The sequence below is a fragment of the Clupea harengus genome, chromosome 9 (genome assembly GCF_900700415.2).
Source record: "Clupea harengus chromosome 9, Ch_v2.0.2, whole genome shotgun sequence".
Classification (NCBI taxonomy): Eukaryota; Metazoa; Chordata; class Actinopteri; order Clupeiformes; family Clupeidae; genus Clupea; species Clupea harengus.
The window spans coordinates 19,100,551-19,124,679 of NC_045160.1; the positions used below are offsets into that span (position 1 = coordinate 19,100,551).

General features: G+C 42.1%; 2 protein-coding genes across 4 annotated transcripts in view; one reads left to right on the forward strand and one right to left on the reverse strand.

The window, feature by feature from the left end:
• Positions 1-2,830: 2,830 nt before the first annotated feature.
• st14a (ST14 transmembrane serine protease matriptase a) lies at positions 2,831-12,847 on the reverse strand. The gene is made up of 20 exons (XM_031573747.1): positions 12,734-12,847; positions 12,411-12,618; positions 10,568-10,727; positions 10,339-10,469; positions 10,180-10,250; positions 9,779-9,954; positions 9,657-9,689; positions 9,336-9,567; positions 8,878-9,017; positions 8,654-8,757; positions 8,410-8,522; positions 8,156-8,286; positions 7,849-7,953; positions 7,554-7,661; positions 7,113-7,229; positions 6,793-6,915; positions 6,525-6,708; positions 4,642-4,910; positions 4,336-4,475; positions 2,831-3,989 (listed from the first exon to the last, which is right to left on the reverse strand). The coding sequence occupies exons 2-20, from the start codon at positions 12,453-12,455 to the stop codon at positions 3,825-3,827; spliced, it is 2,547 nt and encodes an 848-aa protein (XP_031429607.1). The 5' UTR covers positions 12,456-12,618; positions 12,734-12,847; the 3' UTR covers positions 2,831-3,824.
• Positions 12,848-19,623: 6,776 nt separating this feature from the next.
• aplp2 (amyloid beta (A4) precursor-like protein 2) overlaps positions 19,624-24,129 on the forward strand; it is a 39,978-nt gene continuing 35,472 nt past the window's right edge. For 2 of the 3 annotated variants that reach the window (XM_031573748.2, XM_031573749.2), the window contains exon 1: positions 19,624-19,959. In XM_031573748.2, the coding sequence (XP_031429608.1) occupies positions 19,885-19,959 (75 nt within the window). In that variant the 5' untranslated portion in view covers positions 19,624-19,884. The remainder of the gene's footprint in view (positions 19,960-24,129) is intronic. The other variant, XM_012832747.3, reaches the window with a different exon arrangement.

The window sequence follows — 24,129 nt, forward strand, 5'->3', positions numbered from 1 at the left end:
AGGCACTCGGCTATCGGGACGGAGACCGTAAAGGTGATGGCGAATCCCTCCGACCAGCAGCGGTGGGGCGGAGGAATCTCTGGCGGGTGGCAGTTATGTGGAAGCCCCCCCTCGGGACGCAGCGGCCCATCTGGCTGGATAAGCGGTGACATGGAGAACACTTGGGCTGTCACTGACGATGCCGAGGCTCCTTCAGCTGGCAGCGGTGAATGGAAGTGACAACTGTCACCTGGAGGGATCTTTTCCCCTGCATCTTGGTGTGCTCACCAATTACCATGGTGATGTGGAGAGTGGTGGACCTCCATCCCTGTGGTCTCTGGCCATCTGTCCCAGGCAGGGCTCCGGGGCAGACCAGCAAAATGGTAGACCCTGTGTCTCCAGAGCTCTGTACAGGCTAACATCAAGGATGCGATTAAGGAGGAGCCCACATGACCATGGCCAACTTGAAGAAGGAGGGAGGGTTGTTAGTGGATGGCAGTTTTCTGTGCCACCCCGCTCTAGTTTAATGGCGGCTGAGGTGGTGGACTTCGTGGCAGTGGCGCCCATAGTGCCCCGGTTCTCCACAGCAGTAGCACCTCTCAGTGCACTGCCCAACTGACTCTCAGGGCCCCTGCCATGGTTGTTGTGGACTCATGACGGTGGTCTGGCAGGTCACTTCCACAGCCTCGTCAATCTCCTTGATGTCAGCCTGCCACACTCCAAGCCAGCCAGGGCCACTGTTAGGTTCTGCAGTGTGCTCAGGCAAATGTTCTCTCACAGTTGTATTAGCTTGGAGGGCCGGTTCCTCTTGCATCATAGCATCGGAGGTAGGATACCCCTGCTGGGCGTAGAAGTGGAGTTCCATGGCAGAGGCCGACCAGCTTGTCCCTAGCGTCATCAGTGTCGACAGGTGAACCAAACTGCCGTTGAAGTGCTTTCTCGGGCGGCTGGCCAGACCAGCTGCTCCTCCGGCTAGAGAACCATGAGGACTTGCAAGGCCTTGCCTTCCAGAGCGAGGTTGACTTGGACTGCTGCCTCGTCCGCTGACCACACGATAAGTTGAGCTGGATAAAGAACCTTACTGGTGGCCCTTCTCTGTTTTAGCAGGGCAGCTTCATCGCTTTCCACCAAGGCCAGCCTCGACATCCCCGACACAGTCAGGTCCGGTGATGGCTCCAGGTGAACTCAACATGCCGCCAGGGCTGGACTCAGGTTCAGGCGGATTGGTGGCACCAATGATCAGTCCCTCCCTTACTGGTCTGGCATGGTCGTTGAGTCAGGCAGGTGCCAAGCAGGGACACAGCATCTGGTAGTCTCATCGAGAATATCTGCCTTCAACAGAATATTTGCCATCACACTGGACACAAAAAGAATTCATTACCTGACTGCTAACAGCTAAACAACAGCACAACAAAACACTTGATGCATGCTGGGAACACCCCAGCACGCTACAATACACATATGCACATTCATTAAGAATAAATAGATCTTCAAATTAGCCAACCCTGTGATAATCAAACAATCCATAACCCGCCCTCCCCATGGTGGCTCATATTTCCATAACAACAGTAGGGTAATACTGTGTTCAACACACTTTTGAATCTTCATGATTATACTTTTGATACTAGACCAGGTGCTCTATGTCTCTCACATAACCCATTTACTCTCCAGTTACCTTCAAACCCATGCTGATCTGAGACCCCTCCCACACACCCAGTAACAGCAGTATTGCCAATTCATCCGATTCTCTCGTACCTTCCACCCACTCTTACGCCCAACATAGAACTGAGTTCTGAAATAGAAATAAAAAATCCCATTGGTCAGTTGCATGCTCCCATGTTTCATGGCAATCTGCATGGCTTCCACAAATCCAATCGTTTCACTGAATAGGCTCAGACTAGTTACACTTCTGCTGATGCTGAAGACCTTATGGAATTAAGTAGCCCATCTTTTAAAAGACAACTTACTGTTGGGCTTTAATAAAAATACAAGTCCAGATGCAAGTTCCCACATACGAATACTACACAAAAGAACAAATGTGTTGTCTAATTGTTTTTTTCAATGATGTAAAATAAGCAACTACATTTAGTCATTTAGCAGACGCTTTTGTCCAAAGCGACGTACAAGGGAGAGAAGTCAAGCTACGAGCAATAGAACCTGGTGTAACAATAAATACTACTTTACATAAGAAATATAACAAAATGAAAGAAAAGATAAAAAGAAGTGCAGAAATGTAACTGCTGTAATTGCAAGTTACGCACTAGTCGAAGTGCCAGTTAAGGACAGGAAGTGCTCTCTGAAGAGTTGGGTCTTCAAAAGCTTCTTAAAAGGTAGAGAGGGACGCCCTTGCTCTGGTAGTGCTAGGTAGTTCATTCCACCAACGTGGAACTACAAATGAGAATAGTCTGGACTGCCGTACTTGCACAGACGGCAGTGCCAAACGACGCTCACTAGAAGAGCGCAGCATCCTGGGTGTAACATTTGCCCTTACGAGAGCATTTAGGTAGGTGGGAGCAGAACCATCAAGCACTCTGTAGGCAAGCATAAGTGACTTGAACTTAATGCGAGCAGCTACAGGCAGCCAGTGGAGGTCAATGAGTAGCGGGGTGACGTGTGCCCTTTTCGGTTGGTTGAACACCAGACGCGCCGCCGCGTTCTGGATCATTTGTAGTGGTTTTACCACGTAAGCCGGCCTTTCTATAATCGGCAGGTTGTATGGAACAATACATTCTGTGTTACATCTTGTAAAAGGTAATCGTTCAACTATTAATGTATGGTGCATCAGAACAGACACATGGGTGAGAACAGAAGAGATGCGATTACACCAAATCAAAGAATAAAGACAATTTTATTGTACAATATTTATTCACTGCTGAACTTAGGCAACTGAAATGCAAATCACTGAAGTGGAAAAACATTGAATCTGAGAAGACATATAAAGCAATAAAATTTCATAGCAAATATTTCATTTCAAAATATTTTCCCTTTCAGTGCTTTGCAATGTAGAGGTAAGAGTAAGTGGGTTTGTTCCACTCTAAGGAACGAATTCCAGTTTATTTCCACCTTCTGACATTTATAATTGGTTACAGAAGGCACTAGAAAAGTGTTTAGGAAATTGAATAAGAATTGTTAGAAAAACATTAACCATAGGACATGACAGACAAAATGGATTCATAAGCTTGAAAAAAAAAATCCAATGTACAAGAATGCTTTTGATCTCCAGTTTGCATGAAATTAAATAAGAATGTGTTACCTAACAAAAGTTGTAATCATATGATATGTCTGACAAAAATCATTCACAGTCAAAACTTAAAAACATTAGCAAAAAATCCCTGCTGTAAAGGTTTTAAAAGACAATGCCATAGGTTAGCAAAGTGCTTTCCATTTCAAAAGGATGGCAAAAGATCGAGATGTAACAATGTCCCTCCATAATCTTACCCACAGGCAAAGAACCAATCATATTTTACAGAATATAGTCTGAAGTCACTAAAACATACTTCATGAAACACATTAAAACAGAAAACAAAATGTTTATTTACAACTTAAAAATGTACGTAAAACCCCTTCTGTGCCTTTCCATTTTTCCAATATTTACAAATGTGCCTGAATGTCACACTAGCTTTGTATGGCTTTTGGCCACATTAGTTAAAATAATTGTAAAACGATACCTGTTCCTTAAATTCTGTGCTTAAATTATCTTTGAAGTAGAGTATGGGATATAGTATACAGTATGGAAGTGGTGATGGTGTGCATTTTGATGAAACAAGGGCTCAAGGCAAAGTGTTTCAATTTCATTCAAATAAAAATAGGCCTGATGGTCCTGCTCACCACTCCCTTCCTCTGGACTAAACTCCAGTCTTCTCTTTGATCCAGCCACGGAGCTTGGTGACAGTTGTGTAGATACCCGGCTTGTTTCTACGGGCACAGCCGTCACCCCAGCTCACCACTCCAGCTAGGAACATCCGTCCGCCGGGGAGAGACAGGCTGGACAGGGGGCCACCAGAGTCCCCCTAGCGGTCCAAAAGAGGAGAAAATGTAATTAATGACAGAGATCAATCAGCATTCCCTCTGTGTAGGTCACAGTAGTGGATAAGTGCCATATAATGAGGAGGGCTACCTGAGAGGCACTATGAGAAACATCAGGAGGACATAAAAGAAGAGATTTCATAAGATGGAAAGAAAATCTCAGAGATTTTAGAATAAGTCCTGTACAATACTGTAAAAAGATGGGGCAAACTGAAAAACAAGTGGGCAGAGTGTGATATCTTAAGGTTGGCCTGCTGGAGCTAACCATTCTGAACCAACCCAATGGCCCCTCTACACTGTGTTAGCAAGTGAAGCTGTGACGTTCTTTACCTGACAAGCATCCACCCCCCCGGACAGCACTCCAGCGCACAGCATACGAGAGGTCAGTTGGCCACCCATCAAACCGTTACACACCGTGCTGTTAATGATGCGAACCTCAGCCTTCTGAAGCACATTTGGACCAGAACTTGCTACACACAGATAAAACACATTCACACACAATACTTTATAATTCATTCTAGGAGTTCCATTTTTTGTATGCACAAAAAGTTATTATACATTCTCTCTTAGGGGCTACCTTAAAAATAAATAAATAAAATATAATATGAATAAAAAAAAATCGCTTCAAACACCTACCTCCTTCCCTGGTTGCACCCCAGCCCGTGATCCACACAGACTTGCCTGCAGGGAACACATGCGAGGCAGAGGGCAGGCAGATGGGATGGACGGTGTCGCTCAAGGTAACAGGCGAGTCGAGCTCCATCAGTGCAATGTCAAAGTCGAACGTGTAGGCATTATAGGAAGGATGAGAGATGACCTGTTTCAGGCCCCGCTTCACTGCCTTGCTCTTGTCTTTCTGCTCGTGAAGGCCCAGATACACATCCCAGGTGGATGGGTGAGAGTATCTATCCCAACACACAAGCATAAACATGACGTGAAACTATGGCATAATATATACAGTGGGGAAAATAAGTATTTGAACAAGTTTGGCCACTTGCAAAGAAATGTGTGATCTATAATTGTAATGGTAGGTGTATTGTAACAGTGAGAAATAGAATATCAACAAACAAATCCAGAAAACTGCATTTTATAACATTTATGACTTTATTTGTATTTGATGCAGAAAATAAGTATTTGAACCCCCAAGCAAACAGCAAGAATTCTGGCTCCCAATGACCAGTTATGTGCCCAAGAAGCACACAGATTAGTCCTCATTAGGCCTAACAAGGTACACCTGATCTCAACTGGTGACGTGTATAAAAGAAACCTCTCCAAAGAATCATACTTCACACCTTCAACCTCACCACCATGGGCAAGACCAAAGAGTTGACCAAGGACGTCAGAGATAAGATTGTAGACCTGCACAAGGCTGGAATGGGTTACAAAACCATCGGCAAGCAGCTTGGTGAGAAGCAGACAACTATTGGTGCGATTATTCGTTAATGGAAGCAACACCAAACAACTGTCAATCGCTCTAGGTCTGGGGCTCCATGCAAGATATCCCCTTGTGCGGTATCGGTGAACATCCGAAAGGTGCAGAATAACCCCAGAACTACTCCGGGGGAGCTTGTGAATGATCTCAAGGCAGCTGGGACCACAGTCACCAAGAAAACAATTGGCAACACACTACGCCGTAATGGTTTGAAGTACTGCAGCACTCGCAAGGTCCCCCTGCTCAAGGAAGCACATGTACAGGGCCGTCTGAAGTTTGCCAATGAACACTTAAATGATTCTAAGGAGGATTGGGAGACAGGATGTGGTCAGATGAAACCAAAATCAAGCTCTTTGGCATCAACTCGACTTGCCGCGTTTGGAGGGGGAAGAATGCTGAATATGATACCATCCCCACCGTCAAGCATGGAGGTGGAAACATTATGCTTTGGGGCTGTTTCTCTGCCAAGGGTACAGGACGACTCCACTGCATCGAGGGGACTGGATGGGGCCATGTAACGTGGAATACTGGGCTTGAACCTCATTCCCTCATTCCCTCCCATTGAAAACGCAACCTTAAGGATTTGGAGAGGATCTGCAAAGAGGAGTGGACCAAAATCCCTCCTGAGATGTGTGTAAACCTGGTGACCAACTACAAGAAAAGTCTGACGTCTGTGCTTGCCAACAAGGGTTATTCCACCAAGTACTAAGTCATGTTTAGCTAGGGGTTCAAATACTTATTTTCTGCATCAAATGCAAATGAAGTCATAAATGTTATAAAATGCAGTTTTCTGGATTTTTTTGTTGATATTCTGTTTCTCACTGGTAAAATACACCTACTATTACAAGTATAGATCACACATTTCTTTGTAAGTGGTCAAACTTGCGAAATCGACAGGGGTTCAAATACTTATTTTCCCCACTGTACATGTGTAAGTATATCACATCTCATCAGAAAAGAATTTGCAGACCCACAACACAAACTAATTTCTGTTCCATTCCATTTGAGTGTACAGGTAGTACAACCGCTTATATGAAATTGCGATTTGCTTGAAGTACATGTTTTCAGTTTCTTGAAGACAAGTTACCTGGTCTTCGCGTCGTCCTGCACACAGTGAGCCGCGGTGACAAGCCAGCGTTCATTGATGATGGCGGCTCCGCACACGTGAGAGGAACGCTTGATGTGGAGGCTGACCTGCCAGGGGAACTCCCCCTGAGAAGCATCCTGTCCGCCCACAATTCGTGAGGTCTTAAAGGGCTGCTTCCCACAGTCTGTCAGAAAGAAAAGAAAATCTCCTAATCCAAAGTCCACCTAAATATAATGTATGATTGTAAATGAGACAGAGGAGCACTTACTGCAGTTCTCCTCATCTGAGCCATCACTGCAGTCAGCCGTGCCGTCACACTCTGGGTTCTGTTTGCTCACACATTTCTTGTCCTTACACTTGAAGCTGAAGGGTGTGCAGCTTACTTCATTAACTGAGCAAAGAAAGAAAGCGAGAGAGAATCTTTCAAAGAGATTTCAAGCACTTTCTCATTTTCTATCTACATCTCACCCCCCCCCACACACACACACACACACACACACACACACACACACACACACACACACACACACACACACAACTTCTTCTGCCAAAGGTTGCAATGTTGTAAAGATAAGGAGGAATACTTACACCTCGCACAGTTAGCTTCATCCGAACCATCACCACAGTCATCTCTCCCATCACACTTATTCTTCTCTGAGACACACTTAGCATTGGAGCATGTGAATTGTCCATTAGAACAGACACCTGCACAGAAATGTTGTGATGTGACAACAAGGAAGCAGAACTCTAGAGGAGTGTTTCAGCTATCCAGACATTTATGGGGGTAAGAGCATGACAGATGCACAGTGTGTTCAAAAAAGATCTTCAGATATATAATAGTAAATATATAAAATATAAACAAACTAACACATATATCCTAAAAATAGAATTAGGTGAAAACTCGGTCTGATCTAAACTACTATCTAAACCATAAAAACAGTGTTAGCCTCTCATACAAACTGGGTTATGCCCAACAGGCGTAGCAACTCCAGAATCAAGTCAAGTCAAAAACACATTGTAAAGCCATACCACAGTTCTTTTCGTCCGTGTTGTCCCCACAGTCATTGACGCCGTCACACAGCCAGAACTTCGGTTTACACATTCCATTCTTACAGCTGATCTGAGTCGATTTACACTCTAGACACAGGTCATAAAAAGTGAAACATTAAACATACAAACAAGTAAGCCAGAGCCATCCAGCCATGAATTCCTGACTCAAGTGTTCATAAGTAGTGCTGCCTATTGGTGACTTTTTCAGTCTAGTCTACAAGGGTTTTAGACACTTTATAGTGTTCTGCATAACACAGGGCTTGTGAATACTTACTACAGTTTTTCTCATCACTGTTGTCCCCACAGTCATTCCATCCATCACACTTCAGTTCCTCACTGATGCAGTTACTGTTGGTACACATGAACTTCTTTGGGCAAGCTATTGATTTGGAAATGAAAAGGGAGAGGGTGAGGGGGAAAGTGTGAGTAAGGCATTATTCCCGAAACTTTACCCATCTTCATCCCAAACAATAATACCAAGACAAATAACCGTTGGACACACAATGAGTATTGGACAATATTAGGCCAATAAGCCACAGCCAATACAATCGTCTGGTGTGTGCATGGATTTCTCTACTTACGGTCCTTCGATTCGAAGGCCTCATACGTGGCGATAAAACCACGATCCACATAAGATGCATCAGAGGAGAAGACCACTGTCAGGACATTCGTATCTGCAGTTTCAACTCTATTTGTGAAGTCACCACATAGCCTGAGAGATAATGAGGTCACAAACGCATGTCAATATAGAGATTTATCCATCAATCAATCAAGGCGTTGACTTTAAAGGAAGTCTTAAATCAAAAGTAAATACTTAAAATAAAACAATCCTCACTTCTTTCCATTTATCTTCACATGGTCCTTTGAGCACGTACTACTGGACTCTTGACCAGGTTCAGAAACGAGAAACTTAACAAATGTCACCTTTATGTGCTTCCCAGTTGGCACCTTGAAGAGCAAGAAACAGGTAAGCAAGTCAAGATAAATGCTTTTGGTTAACCGAGTTATTCAAGTTATGAATAGTACATACAAATAAATCAGTCATTCCAACATGAGGCCAGGAAAATGAACTCTCTCACCTGGATACTCCACACACAGGTGGTGAGAGGGGGGTAGTAGTCTGGGTAGTGTGGTGACGTAAAGGTACCAGAGTTTCCTAAGAGTGTGCCCCCACATTGCATTGCTGAGAACATTGACACAAGAATATTATTAGGCCCTTGATTAGGTGTACAATTATCCATGGTACATTTCCACTGATACACAAGTTAACTGCAAGAACAAACTACAAACATGGCCTCCGTACCTGTACTGCGGGGAACCTGAGAGACGTGGGCCCTGAACCCTGGGTAGTTCCTGGCCTCGTTAGTGAAAAACGACACGAGCATGACATTCCCGGAGGAGATGAAGGCCAGGTGATCACTCTGTGAGAAATAGCCACAGATCCTACAAAAGTATGCTAGTCAATAGCCACACAACTCAAAATGTCCTTCAACATTCTAAAATGTCCTTAAACATTCCAAAAAAAGATAGTTCCATACATCCATACAACACCCTGTGTCACACTTACACCACTCTCAAGATAATCTGTATCTCTAACACGGTCACAATATAACTGAACAGCAGAGGGTGCTACACTCAAAGGACAACAATGGTGTTAAGACTTGTACAATGTAAAAAAAGACAAAAACATAAACAAAGGTTGTCCTTGTAGTTGAAAGTCTGACCTCTGTCAGCAGAAATTCACGCTTAATTCACACTTACTCTTCCATCACACGGCTTTCAATGGCCACCAGCGAGTCGTATATTTTTACAAAGTCGTTTTTACAGTTCTCCTCCAAGTTAAACGTGTCAAAATCCAGCTTGATCACATTTCCCTTGTCAGCCCTGAGCTGCCACTGGACCAGATTGTTGGGTGGGTATGGGTAGTTTGGGAAGCCAGGAGACTCCACTATCCCAATGTGATTGGACCTGGTGTGTTGGTAATAGCTGTGTGCTGTGGAGAACAGTGGAAATGGAAATTAGAGATTTTGGCAGTTTTTGAAAATCCCCAAGTGGTCATCATCTTTACACATAGCAACTCACCTTTGGGCGATCGAAACAGTCGCATGTCCAATTCTGAAAAAAAATAAAAAAAAATAAAGAATAATGTATAAGTTTCCATTCCATATCAGTTCGAACAAATCAACGCACCTCTATGAACGTACCTGAAGTCATAATATCATCAAAGACCAGATCACTGGCTGGCTTGTCAGAGTGTCTCCGTCGCTGCTGCTGCTTGTCAACAATCTGATCCATGGAGATCATAGTGCGGTCCACTGCGCCCTCCTGGCCCGACGGCACGTTGAATTCAGATGTATAGTATGCAATCACACTGCCCTCGCTGTTGGAACATCAAAACATATTTTGTTCCCATCTCCACTTCACAAACATCCCATCTCTCTGAGGCTTGAAATGAGTAATGTACTTTCTCTTCCAATGTTTAGTCTTAGATGTTTAGCAGACTTGATCAACATGTAGAATTACAAACATTCTAAAAGCCTTCTTCTGGTTACAGCAAATTTCAATCAAGTTGATGAAAGAGCATGTCAGAGATTTAGCAGCCTACCTAAATGCCTGTATCCTTGACCCAACATAGTACTTAGACAGTTGGGGTGTCTTGGAGTAGATTTCTTTTAGCTGGAAGACAAAACAATAATGCATCAATACACCTTCAAAGAGGTATACATTTACATTGACTTCTCTGCACTTTGGTGTCTTTTCTTACCTGTCCTGCAATTTGATTGGCCAAAGTTTTAAACTCAGTGCTGTTTGGGTCCTCGTAAGCCTCCTGAAACGCCTGATTTGTAATCCTCATCGATCCTGTGTACATTTTCTTTACTCGCACGTCTTTACGGACTACGAAGATGACAGGATCAACATTAGTCACCATGACACACCATTCAAAGATTCAATAGAGTTGAATGCAAGAGTTAAATAAGCAGAGGGGCGCTCACAGTGGAAGTGCCACACCAGGAGCCCCGTCATTAGCGAGATGACCAGGAAAAAGACGACAAGTCCGATCGCGGCTCCCACCTTCCCAGGCCCTTTTTTCTTCTCGAGTTTTTTGGAATCAGAAACTGGCAGGAACTGCACTGATGTGTCCCAGTCATGGTCCTGGGGGATAGAAAGAATAGCACAGGCATGTATGTAAGGGTTAACAGAGCCGGAAGAATAGCACAGGCATGTGTGTAATTGATAACAGAGCCGGAAGATTAGTATTGCAAAATAAAACCACCAAAGCAGGATTACAAATCCTAAATGTTCTAAGTAAAATATTCCAAGGTGTTCCAGATTTTATTCACATTTATACTCGCATACTTGAGGATGTTTTTAACTAACTCCACCCAGGTATCTTGGTGTGTGATCCCACAAGGTATCTTGCCTACCAAAGAAGTTATTTTTTAAATACCAAACTATTGTCTGTGTTTTATCCTGCTTTTTACACTAAATCTGACCGACAACAAAAATATATAATATCCATGCATCTTATCCAATAATCACCAGGTCTGCACAATTTACTGAAAGACGCAGTCCATTGCTAAGAGGTATAAATGAAAGACCACCACTAAAGTGGGCCTATTTAAAACCTATTGAATTTAAATATTTGTTTTATATTTTTACGTATTTTCATTCAACTGAGATATCCACATGAACAGTACTGGATGATGTTCTACATCATGTCTGAACAGAGCCATAGTCTGTGAGCCACAGAACCCTTTCATCTGCTTGATAAGGCCCTCTGCCCCCACTCTCTGCTGCATGATCTGGTTAATCACACTCATGTATTCAATCCCATCAAATTGCATGGCACCACACAGCAAATTACAAAGTCAGGTTCAATCATCAGTCATGGCAGGTTTAGCCATAAATCACTTGTGATAATAGGACTCTTTTTAAACCACATTTTTATGTATTTGACATGATATAATACAGTAAATTCCTAAATGGAGAACAATGTAAGAGTAAAAGATTTTGCAGTGCTTAAATTCCTGGTAATCAATTAATCCAATACACAAGTGGCCATTCTGTATATGATCCTCTAATGCATCATGATGACTGGGTAAGGATCAGGTAAATCTTGCTTGGTGTGGAGTAGTGTAGATAAACAGGCCTTCCCCTTCACAACCACTACTATGACTTTTTTTTGCTGATGGCAGCATGTTAGATTATATAAACCTGGAAAGTTTCAACTATTTGCTAAGGGGGAAACGACTATATATATATGAGTTCAGCTCACTGAAGCAATGTAAAAGAACAATTTAGAGCATGAGAGTAGTTCAAAGTAGATGACACCATTGCTTTTTACTAAAATGATCGACTAATACATAAACTCTAGAGCCTCCACTTCTGTTTCACGCTCGAAAGATACAACAGGCTATGGTGCATTGGCGGTAGACTAATAAAAGAACAAGGGAACTGATAGGTCAGTAAAGGCCAACTGGCAGTTTAACAATACATTTTCTAAACAGAAAGTTACACTGCTAGAACGATAATGTCCTCATATTCAGACAGACACTAATTTGTCCTGGAAGGCTTAAGGAATACTTCTTGGATTCATTTGGTTGTGTATGGTATTAGGAAAACAACTTCGTGATAAAAGCTGGAGTGTAAAAAAACTGTTAGGAGAATGAATGAATTATGACACTCCGTTCTATTAACAAAACAAGTACCTGTGATCAGCAGGGCTATTTTTCAATTTAGTCTTAACTGGCTATTTGGTATCCAAACTTCCAGGTAGGCCAGAAGGCTCTTTGCTGTAGGTATCGGCTAGAAACTAATGTCGGATATGAAACCTACCGTGGCTTTCGGAGTGTAACGCATCCCCGAGTGCATTGGATCCATAACCTCAAAAGGTTTTAGGGGGGAAAGGGTGAAAGCTAATCTTGTGGTTGCTTCGTCTTTCAATTCCACTTCAAATTAGGTCGTAGTCTTCCTTGCAATTTTCAGGGTGCGTTCAATCTCTGGTCTTCAAAGTAGTGCAAAGTAGCGCTTCTTCCAAGGTGAGCTGACACAGGATATACAAAATAGATAAGTTAAAAGTTAAATCAATAATTTGACTCAAACAATGGACCTACAATGAGTTAAAACATCTTAGGGCAAAGGCAAAGATATTGAAATACCTCGAATGTCTGTCTTGTTTATGGCGATCTCACAAATTTCCGGGATGGTTGAGTTACAGAGGGTGTGTCCTCTGAGCGATACTCACCTGCGACTTCCTACCCAGGTGTCTTGTGTGGGCAGAACGAAAGAACTGGGCTAACACAGACGCTAAAAATACGTTAGCAGGCTAAGTATTGCGATATCATCCTGATATCTTCAATAGTTGCTAACCACTAAAACCCTAAATTATGTGAGTTAACAATTAAATAGGCCATAAATACATGTTGGTTGCCTAGTAAAATTAAGGCTGAAGAAAGGTTTCAGTTGAACCTTATTGTTGTTGAGTCACTGTCAGGCCAGAACTGTGAATCATCTTAACCACGCACAATACAGGTTCGACTAGTATCTATAGATGGATGTGGGATTTCCCTTGTTTACTGTAACCTAGTCATTTGTGTTGTTTTTAACGCTTTATAGTCGCATCACATTGATATCACATTTTTATCACATTTTGAGTTGACACATTAAACGTAGCTTTGTTGCTTGACTTTAATTTCAAATATAACCAGCTTTCTAGACGTTTAAGGTATGCTTTTTAATTTAATTTAAAATATTTTTATATTTTCTTGGGTGTAAAATGTACTGTGTAACTCTGTAAACAAAACTTTCTTTATAACAATTTACCCAACTGTGAGGTATGTTTTATAGTTCGTTTTGGTTTGGCCACCCCATGTGGAAATGACAGATTTAGTTGATTTTTGAAGTAAAAAGAAGTAAACAGAGCCCCCTGCGGCAAACAGACAAGATGATGCTACTACTTCAAATGTTAATGTTGTGTTACTTTTTTATTTAATGGACTTAAAAACAGATAATAGTAATGTAACTGTAAATAATAATAAAAGTAATTGTAAAAGTAAAAGTAAAACATGCCACTCCTCTGGCTTGCAAAAGTTTTTTGTAGACAGCCCTCTGTCTCTTTGTACTGGTGTCCTGCATGCACAACGTGTCAAAAGCTTACCCAAAGATGTCTAATGATAGATTTTCAGCTTTTCAACTGGGAAACGCAGGGTATTCCAAAAGCAACTGCTTGTGTTTCTTGATCATGGTGAATTTAGAGGTATGCTGTGGAGCATTGTTCTTTTGTAGAAGCCCAGTGTCTAGGCTACTACCTTGACTCTATTCAGCAAGATTCATATCTGTCTCTCAAGCACTCTAATGCCACCAACAGGTCCAAGGTAGAGGTACATGCATGCATGTGACTTTTGAATCGCATGAGGGAATTTATGAGGTACTGGATTCCTTGGGACAAGATCAAAGCACCCAATGACGTTGCGCCACATTGGATTTTCTACAATTTTGGGTTGTATCAAAAAGAGGTTTTTTTTGCTACTCCATGGGCTAACTTTGTCCAATCTTCACCCCGTGTCTCACAGTTGAGCTTCAGACTAACCATCAAAACAGTTATCACATGGATTATTTCTGCCAGAGCATTGGACCATAACATCCAATCACTAATTTCACTGATATTTTTCAATTTTCATGATTAATACAAATATTCACTGATATTTTTCGATATTCCTGTTTTACCATCGGTCTCATTAACTGAGCAAACCATGTGAAGGAAGCCCTTATGGCCTGAAGATGTCAGGCTCGATCACTCAAAGCTGGAACTTTCAAAGGTTGCAGTGTGTGATAGTAGGTGACATGGTGCCATATGCAACGGATGGTGTTTGGAAATTGATGCTCTGGCTGAAAGATATTGTTGATATGGTTTGTGCACAGCAAATGTTTGCCTCAAGTAGCTCTCCTTGATGTACTCATCCAAGAATATTAGAATCTATCTGTGTTCCCATAAATCTATCCCATAAATACTCATTTTGTGGACCTTCGAGATAATGACTGGACACCCTAAACATGAGACACACTGGACTAAATCTCCTTAAAACGATCTCATTTTTAGCTATACACAGGAAAATATGTTAAATTCCCTGTGCTACTGGTTTGGGACTTCCCACAGCAGCCAATCCTCTCACTGTCACTGACAAGTGCTCATTGGCAGCAGCCTAACCAACAGAACAAGGATACAACCAACGACACACAACTGGTTGGAGGCAGCAGTATCACGCGTAAAGACACTCTTTCACCGTACAACATGTGCTGTCTGTAGCTCAAAAGTGCTAAACACAAAATTACTGCCTAACCATAAAACCTGAGCAGCAGGATAGAACATCAACAAAGCTGCCTTCATGAGCATTTCACTGGGGTTTTCAAGCAGGCACCTTCCTTCATTAGTGTTTCATTGAATTAGGCCCATGACACCTCCAGAAGGCTCAACGGTGGTATCTGGCATCCCGGACCCACTCCTTCAAAGCTCCTTTGAGTTACGGTCCTCGAAATCCAACAGAAATGTTGTGGTTGATTTAGCTACAAAGCTTCTAACACATATCTGCACTGGTCTTTTGTGTCTTTGCCAACCTCGCTGTTTCGCGTACATATAGCTTCTTCCTTTCAAATGAAAGATTGCATTGATAGAGATAATTTCCAAACACTGTTAATGACTTAAGAATATAATAATCAAGTGCCTTGTATTATTAATTACCTTATATGAATCATGTACTTATGTAAGCAGGAACATGGCTTTTCTGTGTTTATGCGTGTGTGTAACTTAGATTATTAGGTGCCACTTAGTCTGCATATGTACAAGAGTATGTTTAGACCAGAGGTGATAAGAAGGGTCGAACTGTGCTTCTTCCGACCTTGTGCAAAACTTCCATCTGTGCCTCGGACGTCAGAAATCCACCACGAAGTTATCCCTACTGAACACTAAACTTCTGTCTATATAAACCTTGTGCGATGTGTTCATCATGGCTTCACTTTCAGCCTTGTGCTGGGAGTGAGCCCGATTGCAATTGTTGTTTGCCTAATAAATATACTTATATGCAGCTCCGGAATCCTGAGGTAACTAGGGTACATTTTGGCCTAACATGCATCATAAAAGAGAACTCAATAAAGTATACAATGCGCTTACACTCAGAGTACAACACCATGTCTAGTCTCATAGCAGTCACAACAATACACTGTGGAACTTGAAGTTGTCTGCCAACATCAGACAGCAATCTTCAATCCCGTGCTTTCCCCCATTTGTCAGTCCTGTTTGTATGTGCCTGGTGTCCACTTTTCTGCCTCAGCTGCAAATCCTACTGTCACTGTCATTTTCCCTGGCAAAGAGTTCATCTTAACTTGTTTATTCTCAAACAAACACACACATGATTATAAAACCTGATTATGTCTCCATGTGTAGCAACCCTAGTTTTACATCCAGACAAAGTATGTTTTAATGAGCCAACACCCACACACAACACAGCTTGCAGTTTCTACACCGACTTCCCAAGGTTCTGTGGAGTTGGGACATTTTAAGTGAATGTAAGATTAATTTAATGTGGTTAGCATCTGTCGTCTCTTTGTTGTATGTCCAATTACATCTATCTCCATCAGAAACTTGAAACATAGATGTGTTGCTCTCACAAACTTTATTGCAGTATTTAGGCCACAATAAAAAGATTAAATTCCGGAAGAATCTTACAAGATACTCTCCCGCTCGGATTTCTAAAAGGTCACCTAACACCTCCCACCTATCTCCTGTTTGGTTGACCCCTACGGCCAATCAAATTTAACCTTCCCATCTGACCCCACTCGAATCAGAATGTGATGCCTATATTGTACCACACCCATTGTCTTCGCCTGGGTCAACCGAGGACACCCCCTTCTATTGCAAAACCAAACGGTCAGCTGTCTTAAATAAATCAATGAATTTATTGAAAGTTCATCCTTGTTCATCTTATACAAAAATATTCCTACACATCCATAGGCCAAAGTTTTTCCCAGCTGTTCTTCCTCATCTCAACATCATGCCAGTTCATTCATTGGCCTTGCTTTGCTTGAGAAGCCACTGCTGCTTGTCTAGTTAACTCTTCGTGCTTCTAGCTTTGAACAAAGCCAGCTACCATCTGCCACCTAGCCCAAACCCTGCTCTTCCACTGTGTACCTGCCCAATGACATCCCTATAGTGTAATGCACCTTGTGCACAATGAACCGCTTCTTGTGGACTCCTCCCTGTTTTTTACCATTGAAGTAGTGTTCTTGACTAATGGACCCTTAGACTGTAACAAAGTCATCTCCAGGCTGGTTTTAGCACATTTGAACTCCTCCACCAAGCTGGTCATTCGTAACTCCAAAAGTCCTTTTCCAGACAAAGCTACAGCTCTCTCAAATTTCCCCACCTCTGAAATAGCAACTTCATACACAGTCAAAGGCCACCTTAAGCGTGGCAAAAGCCCAAACTCCAAGCACCACAATTTCCGTTTACCGGGCAATAATGTCTTATAAATAGTATCCATAGCCTAACAATTAATTCACCTCACCATCAATATAAAACCCCTTTTCCACCAGTTTTCCCTTACTGATAGAAACACTTCTACACTTTCATACACAAGTTTAACTTTTATCTTTTCCCATTTCAGGACGTCATTCAATTTGGCTACGGGAACACAGAGCAGTTGTTGTCTGTGTTGTCATGTCATATAAATATATATTATATATATGCCCTGACTAATGCTGAAATCTTCTCAGGGACCTGAAAGTAGCTGAATGCCTTCCACAACAGACTGTGTGGAACTGATCCAAAGGCATTCGCAAGTTCCAAAAATACCACATGGAGGTCTCTGCCTTCTGTCTCTTCTGCCAGAATTTTATGCCAAATCATGCTACTATGTTCCAAACATCCAGAAAAATCTGGGATTCCTGCTTTCTGCACAGAAAGATCTGCCTTCAGATAGGTAACTAACCTCCTTGCTACCCACACAAAGAAGATCTTTCCTTCCACATTAAGAAGACTGATAGGTCGGAATTGGCCTATGTCCACGGCATTTTTCTCCTTCGGAATGAAGATACCACCTACCCACACACTACATCCTCAGAACTGTTCCTGGGTTCAGAATGATGTCCCTTACATGCAATGTATTGCTTTGTTTTAGACTTTAACAGTTTTGTGTTATGACCTACCAAAACTTTTCTTGGTGGGAAGATTAAAGCAACAGTCAACCTGTCATTCCCACTAGCCATTCAGGATATGTACTATGTGGTTCTGTGTTTCAGGACGGAACACCCTGTAAACATGTAAGAAAAGCTTTCACAGCATGACATTGCAAACTCACCAAAACATCAAAACAAACTGTTCAATGCCAACTGGGCTGTTGGTGGTGTTTGCAAGGTTTTTGAATGCCTTTTAGGTTATCTCACTTACACCAAAGGTTTTTTACTACTGCCCTTATTATGTTTAAAATATTGTAGCAACGGGGGAAACTGAAGGCTTCTCTTTGGCATCTTGCCGTTTATTGAACAACCACACACGGAAGGTTACCATTCAGAAACTCATACAGAAGGCAAGAAAGGCAGATAGTCTTATACGCGGACATGAAACACTATGTACAGGCTGACAGAGAAAACAAATTCATTCGAAAATGGAACATTGAGCAGTACATTTTACTTTAATCATTTAAACAGGAACACATCAGCACATCCACACACACACACACACACAAGTAACAACTCCACTTGCACACTACAATATTTATAACATCTGTCATTAATGGTTCAAATTATAGTGCGATAGAAACACTTGGCTCGAACTCTCAGACTCAGTTGCTTACACGCATAAACAAACAGAGCACAATTAGACATTCCCTCCACAACAGTGTCCCCAGAAGAGGATATGTTCAGAACATGTCCTTTAGATGTGGCTTAGATGTGAGCATTTGGTTTTTCACAATCAGTTTTCACAGGTGTCAAATAAACACAGTAAACCATTTTATATGGAAATACTGCATGTATACAGTCATTACAAAAGAGAACACAAAAATAAATAACTGGACTATCATAAAGTGTATTACACACACAGCTATAGCATTGTAGCATGCAAGGGGGATTGTGCGCTTCTTTGTGTGTGTGTGATAGTTTTCCCCATAATGATGTGCATGTATGACTGTTAGCTTGCATTTCTGTTATCCTTTTTGAGTCTCTGTGCTGTGCTTAATCGAGTGTATGTTATTCTCTGTTGCTAGCGCTGTTCATTTGCCCACCCCTACCAAGTGTGCCCACGTATAAGACCGTCTGCCTTCCCTGTTATCTGCATCAGTTTGACCTATTATTGGGTTTCATTAATAAACTGCAAGATGCCAAGGAGAAGCCTGGTTCCTGCTCCATTCGCTAGTTTATTACATATGGGTTGCATTAATCTATAGTATTGCAGTTACGTATGCTTTATGCTTTAATCTCAGTGACCCAATGAAGAAATAAAAAGAAAGCCCACCACCTCTTGATTTCAGAGGAGCGTTTCCCAGCGGTAAATGCTTGGCTTTGAAGCCATGGAACCCACCAACTATTTGGGTAACTGCAGTAGACTAAACATGTGCTAGAGGGCGCGTTAATTCCTAGTGAGTATGGCCGAGTGTAGGCATACACAAATTAATTAGATAGGTTAGTTACGTTAATATAACCTATATCCTAGGTTTGGCTATAGGTAGGCCTAGGTTTGTTGTTCAATGCAACAATATTTGCTTAAAATAGGCCTGCATCCATGCTGTTTAAATCTCAGTTGTCTCCTATTAATTTTCGAACAATCTGTATCCTATGAAAATGACGCAAATAGGTTGCTTTAATTTCCAAGAAAAAATATACAGCCCCGTTTGTATTTCAAGATCAGTGCCCACCCATAAACCAAAATTAGCTCAGTTCACGTCCAATACTCGACGCTACTATTTAATTAGAACCACTGACTTTCTTCAGTCATGGTGAGTCCATGACTTCACTTCCGGTAAGTCTTAAAGCTGTCGCCTGGCGGCGCAACGAGATACTTGTATTTAGAGCGGCGGTGTCCTCCTCACACTGTAGACGAAGACGTTGCATTTCTATATCCGACGCAATCGAATGAGCCGCAATCTCTGTGTATTTCAGGTGAAAAATAAAAATACGGGACTTTCGCTGCAGTGCGAGAGAATAAACACGAACTGTTCAGGGACCAATCCCACCTGCATATCTTTGGAGTTCGCCGTTACACGACAAAATCAACGGAGAGGTCACCTCATATAAAAATCTGTGGAGACCTCCGTGGAAGATGGGTTCTATCTCCGCTATATCTCTTCTCTTTGTGGGAATAGTTGTTGTCCCAGCCCTGGCCGGATACATTGAGGTATGAATATCGTGCACTTTGACGTTGGTTAACAATTATACAGGGAGTTCCACGTTTTTCATGGCATTTTGCAAGTCAATATTAAAATCAAGTAAGCTAGGTTAACCTTGTTGAAATGAGTGGCTAAATTATTTTATTAGACTGTTCCCCGTAAACCAAATACCTGAGCTTTACCTGATTTTCTAATTTAATTTTAATTTCATTCAGTAGCCTATTGTATGTTATGTGTGAGGCCTATTTATGACATGGGTACGTCAGCATCTCTATAATTTGACGGCTGTTGCCCATTCTCATTAAGCAATCATGCGACACATTTGTTACTGTAGAGGTTTACTTTTGTAACCTAATGTCTGGTATCTTAAGGTATTTTTTGCGCTTACGTTAAGGTAACGTTAGCCAATTTGTGGACGACTGGACAGTAAATTATGCATTAAGCGTGCCACCTCGAGAATAAATCTGTCATTTTAAAAATACGCGAAGAACCACCCTCGGACGAAGGGTTATATTCGATGCGGTTCTTGTGGTCTGATCGGGATATAACAGTCACGAATAGCCTACATTTGGCAATCCTCTCAGCTGTCTCAGTATCACAAGGTAGTCTATTTGAAGTCCGGTATAGATTCTCTGGGTAGTCTAGCAGTACAATAAAGACAAAAGGCAGAGAAGACATAAAATGGGAACACGGAAACCAACCATGTCAGCCATGAGTGATTTAATAATTTAATTTATTTCTAAACATTCATCTTATTGTCTGACGTCCTTAAAGCCTTCATATGCAGACTATTGTAGCCTGTAGCCAATGTTTTAACCTACACACTTACTGTTATTCACTTGCAAAGGCACAAGGCCTGAACATCCACCCATCCCAATGGCCTAATGCCAAGTGAAATAGCTTAGTATATCACGTTTGATCCCATGTTAGTCTGGTGAAGAACGTTTCAGAAAACACTAATTGCATTTTCCTGGAGTCTTGTGGGCACCCAAAGTTGTGTTTGTGTTATGAAATAAGCTTATTTCCACTTTTGCTGGCGCACCCTCAATCATTTGATGCTGCATTGCTCTTTCCTATAAGCAATCATCTCTGCCTCTGGGCGTATAAAACACGTTGCTATGAGAGGAACTGCAGGGAAATCACACAGGGAATGAAATCATTAAAATCCCTCAATATATTCTATATATCATAAGTCACATTTTTGTTGATTAATTTAATGGTGACATGTTAATGCACTGATTTATCACTTAACCCCACATATAAAAAAAAAAAACCTGATGTGTGCCTTTGTAAAAATACATTCCCATATTTCAGCCAAACTGAACATGTTAATTAGACCTGTGTCAGACAAACACTGGTAGAAGACAAAGATAAGATTTTGCAGTGTTTATGTGTGTGTTCTATGTGTGTGCTGTGGGTGGTGAGTCTTTTGACGCCTGGGATATTTGTGGATTCTGTGTGGGTTGCTTTGCGCTGTCATGAAGAGACAGCTGAGGTGGATAGACTTATAGGCCTGCTGAAATGCTGAGTGCCCACCACAGGCCTTGAACCAAAGTTATGAGCAGCCTGTACAAGCTCCAAGGAGATACAAAGATACTTCCTTTGCATGGCTTAGTTTGTTTACTTTCACTTCCTCTCTGATTCCCATAGAGGCTGTGAATGTGACCATTAATGACCCCTTCTAATGGATCCAGTTTATAACTAAACCTGTTTATGATCGAGCAGTGTTGGTTAGAAGAAAGGGACTACATTTTAATTCACAAAAACGGTTCATTCAGGAAGCAGGCAGCCATCTTGGCATATACGATGTGGATTAGTTGGAGGCATTGCCGTTCACTGCTAGGCACTTGCTGATACGACTTACTGTAGATTAAAGCAGTGTGGAATCACAGGAATGTGTTCTCTCCAGCTCTCTGAGTATTTAAGCGTCCTCAGGGTGATAAACAGGTACAGGATCTAGACAAGGAGAATATATAATAAAATAAGGATTCTGACAGTCGTCTGGTAGCATGACTCCATATTCAAGTCTTGTGATCATCTACACTCCTGTCATGTCTAAAATATGCTGCTGTAGTCTTCTGCCTCATTCAACAAAATGAGCAGATTAAGGAGAAAATGTTGGGGTGAGTTTTGTGCTGCCAGTGGAAACATATCTATGATGGCACAGCCTTTACTGCTGCTTCTCTCCATCGCATCATGATCCAGGAGCAAATCTTGTGTGAATGTGATAAACCGCATATGGGAGTGTTTTTTTTTTTTGCTGGGTACATGTGTGAGTGTGCTAAAGCTGTTAGGGATGTGTGTGTTTGTGTTTACACATGACTTGATGTCTGCAGGCCTGATGCACATGAATGGTGGTGTCTGATAGCCCGGCAGCAATGAATGGCTTTGAGTGAATGCTCATTGTGTGGCCTGAATGCAGTGTCACAGCAAAGTGACATGTGCTCCTGGTCCTCATACCCTCATGTCTCTGGCAGGCTAATGGAGATGCATAGATGGATATCAGAGAAACAGAGCCGTAATGGAGGAACAACACCTTATCTGCTTTGTGGTTGTGAATGCAGGCCTTGGTCCCACTAAAAGGTTCTACCAAAGTACCGTTCCTTGTGAGAAAAGTTATGTTGTTTTCACAGCCATACATAGTAATTGCCATTTGAATAATGTAAATTAATCTAAATCAATGGGCTTTTGCATCACAATACTGCTGACCATGGCTGGTTGGTGTAAATAACTACTGAGGGGAACAAAGGGAGGTTTTCAGTAGCCAGGAGTTGAAGAGAAATATAACTAGTTGTGTACCTGAAGTTCTAGGCCTACATACCTTTGAATCAGAGCCTGCCCTCCTGATCTCCAAATCTGCTGGCTGAATACAAATAAACACACTTTCAGTTGTTTGACCAATTGCACTTTGCATTCCAGCAAATCCTCTTAGCTGCAAGAAATGCCCTGAGTTAAGCTCTTCTGAAGAGGGAGGAAAAAGACGTAATCCTGGGTACATGTCCCACCCTACCCACTGCTCCAGTGCAGAAAACACACCAAGAAACACACTTACTCACACACACTCACACACACACACACACACACACACACACACACACCCACACCAAGACAGACAGACAGATAGTCACAGGCAATTCCATTATACCTCTTAACGAGTGCAAACATGCTTCAGAGCAAAACACGTGAGTCCTCTCTGACGGAATCAGCAGCACTAGTTGCCGTGCGGATCAGGAGTACAGGTGGCTTGTGCTAACCTGCGTTTGTTTATCAGTGTAATCACACGGCTAGTGTAAAGCACAAACGGACAAGTGGATGTCTTTTCACCAGTGAGCATTTCTTCATTGCGCTCTTTCTTTCTCATTTACATTTAATATCTCTACTGGCATGCATTGCAACCAAACACTATTGCTGAAAGTTGATAAGACATCATCATGATTCTTTCTTTCTGAGCACTGCAGTGGCCGTTTCGGTGCCATTGCCTGTACATTTGAAGTTCGACCATCTTTAGCCTTGCATTCGGTGCATAAGGGGGTTTTAAATATAGTGGCCTCGACCGACAATCTCCCATTCTCATGACTCCTGTCTTTGCCTCCTGGGTGCTGCGTGCTCTAATTATCTTAAGTGAGCATACTGTGCCAGCTCCTGCATGTGTGTTGCGTCTGCACAAGACCGAAGGTTTCTACAGCCCATCGCAAGTTTAGTCTTTCAAATGTAATCTTTTCAACTCAAGAGATTTTAGTCTCAGGGAACAATGTCTGGTGTTTTTTTTTTTTTTCCCTCTCTCTCTCTCTCTCTCTCTCTCTCGGTCAAGACACTAATAGCAGACCATCCCAGTCAGCATCAGCATTAGGTTAGTGGTACTCTGAAGAAGAAAAAAAACATTGTGCGTCTGGTGAAAGCCTTGGCACAGCAGTTCTCTGCACTGCAGTGTATTGTGCTACATGTAGTTGTACGGCCCAGGATAGATTTTTTTGTTGTGTGGCGTCTCTTGTGCATTGCTCAGTGTCTCATTCCGATTGCCCGGCCCAACAGAGCAGTTTTCTCAGACATATTCTGTTGCTGGTCTCTGTTCTCCTCATTTGGTGCAAACTTGTTCCAAAATGGGACACCCAAGTTAATTAGTAGCTTGGTCAGTGCCATTTTGGAAAGACAACATAGTGGCCACTGTCTGACTTTTC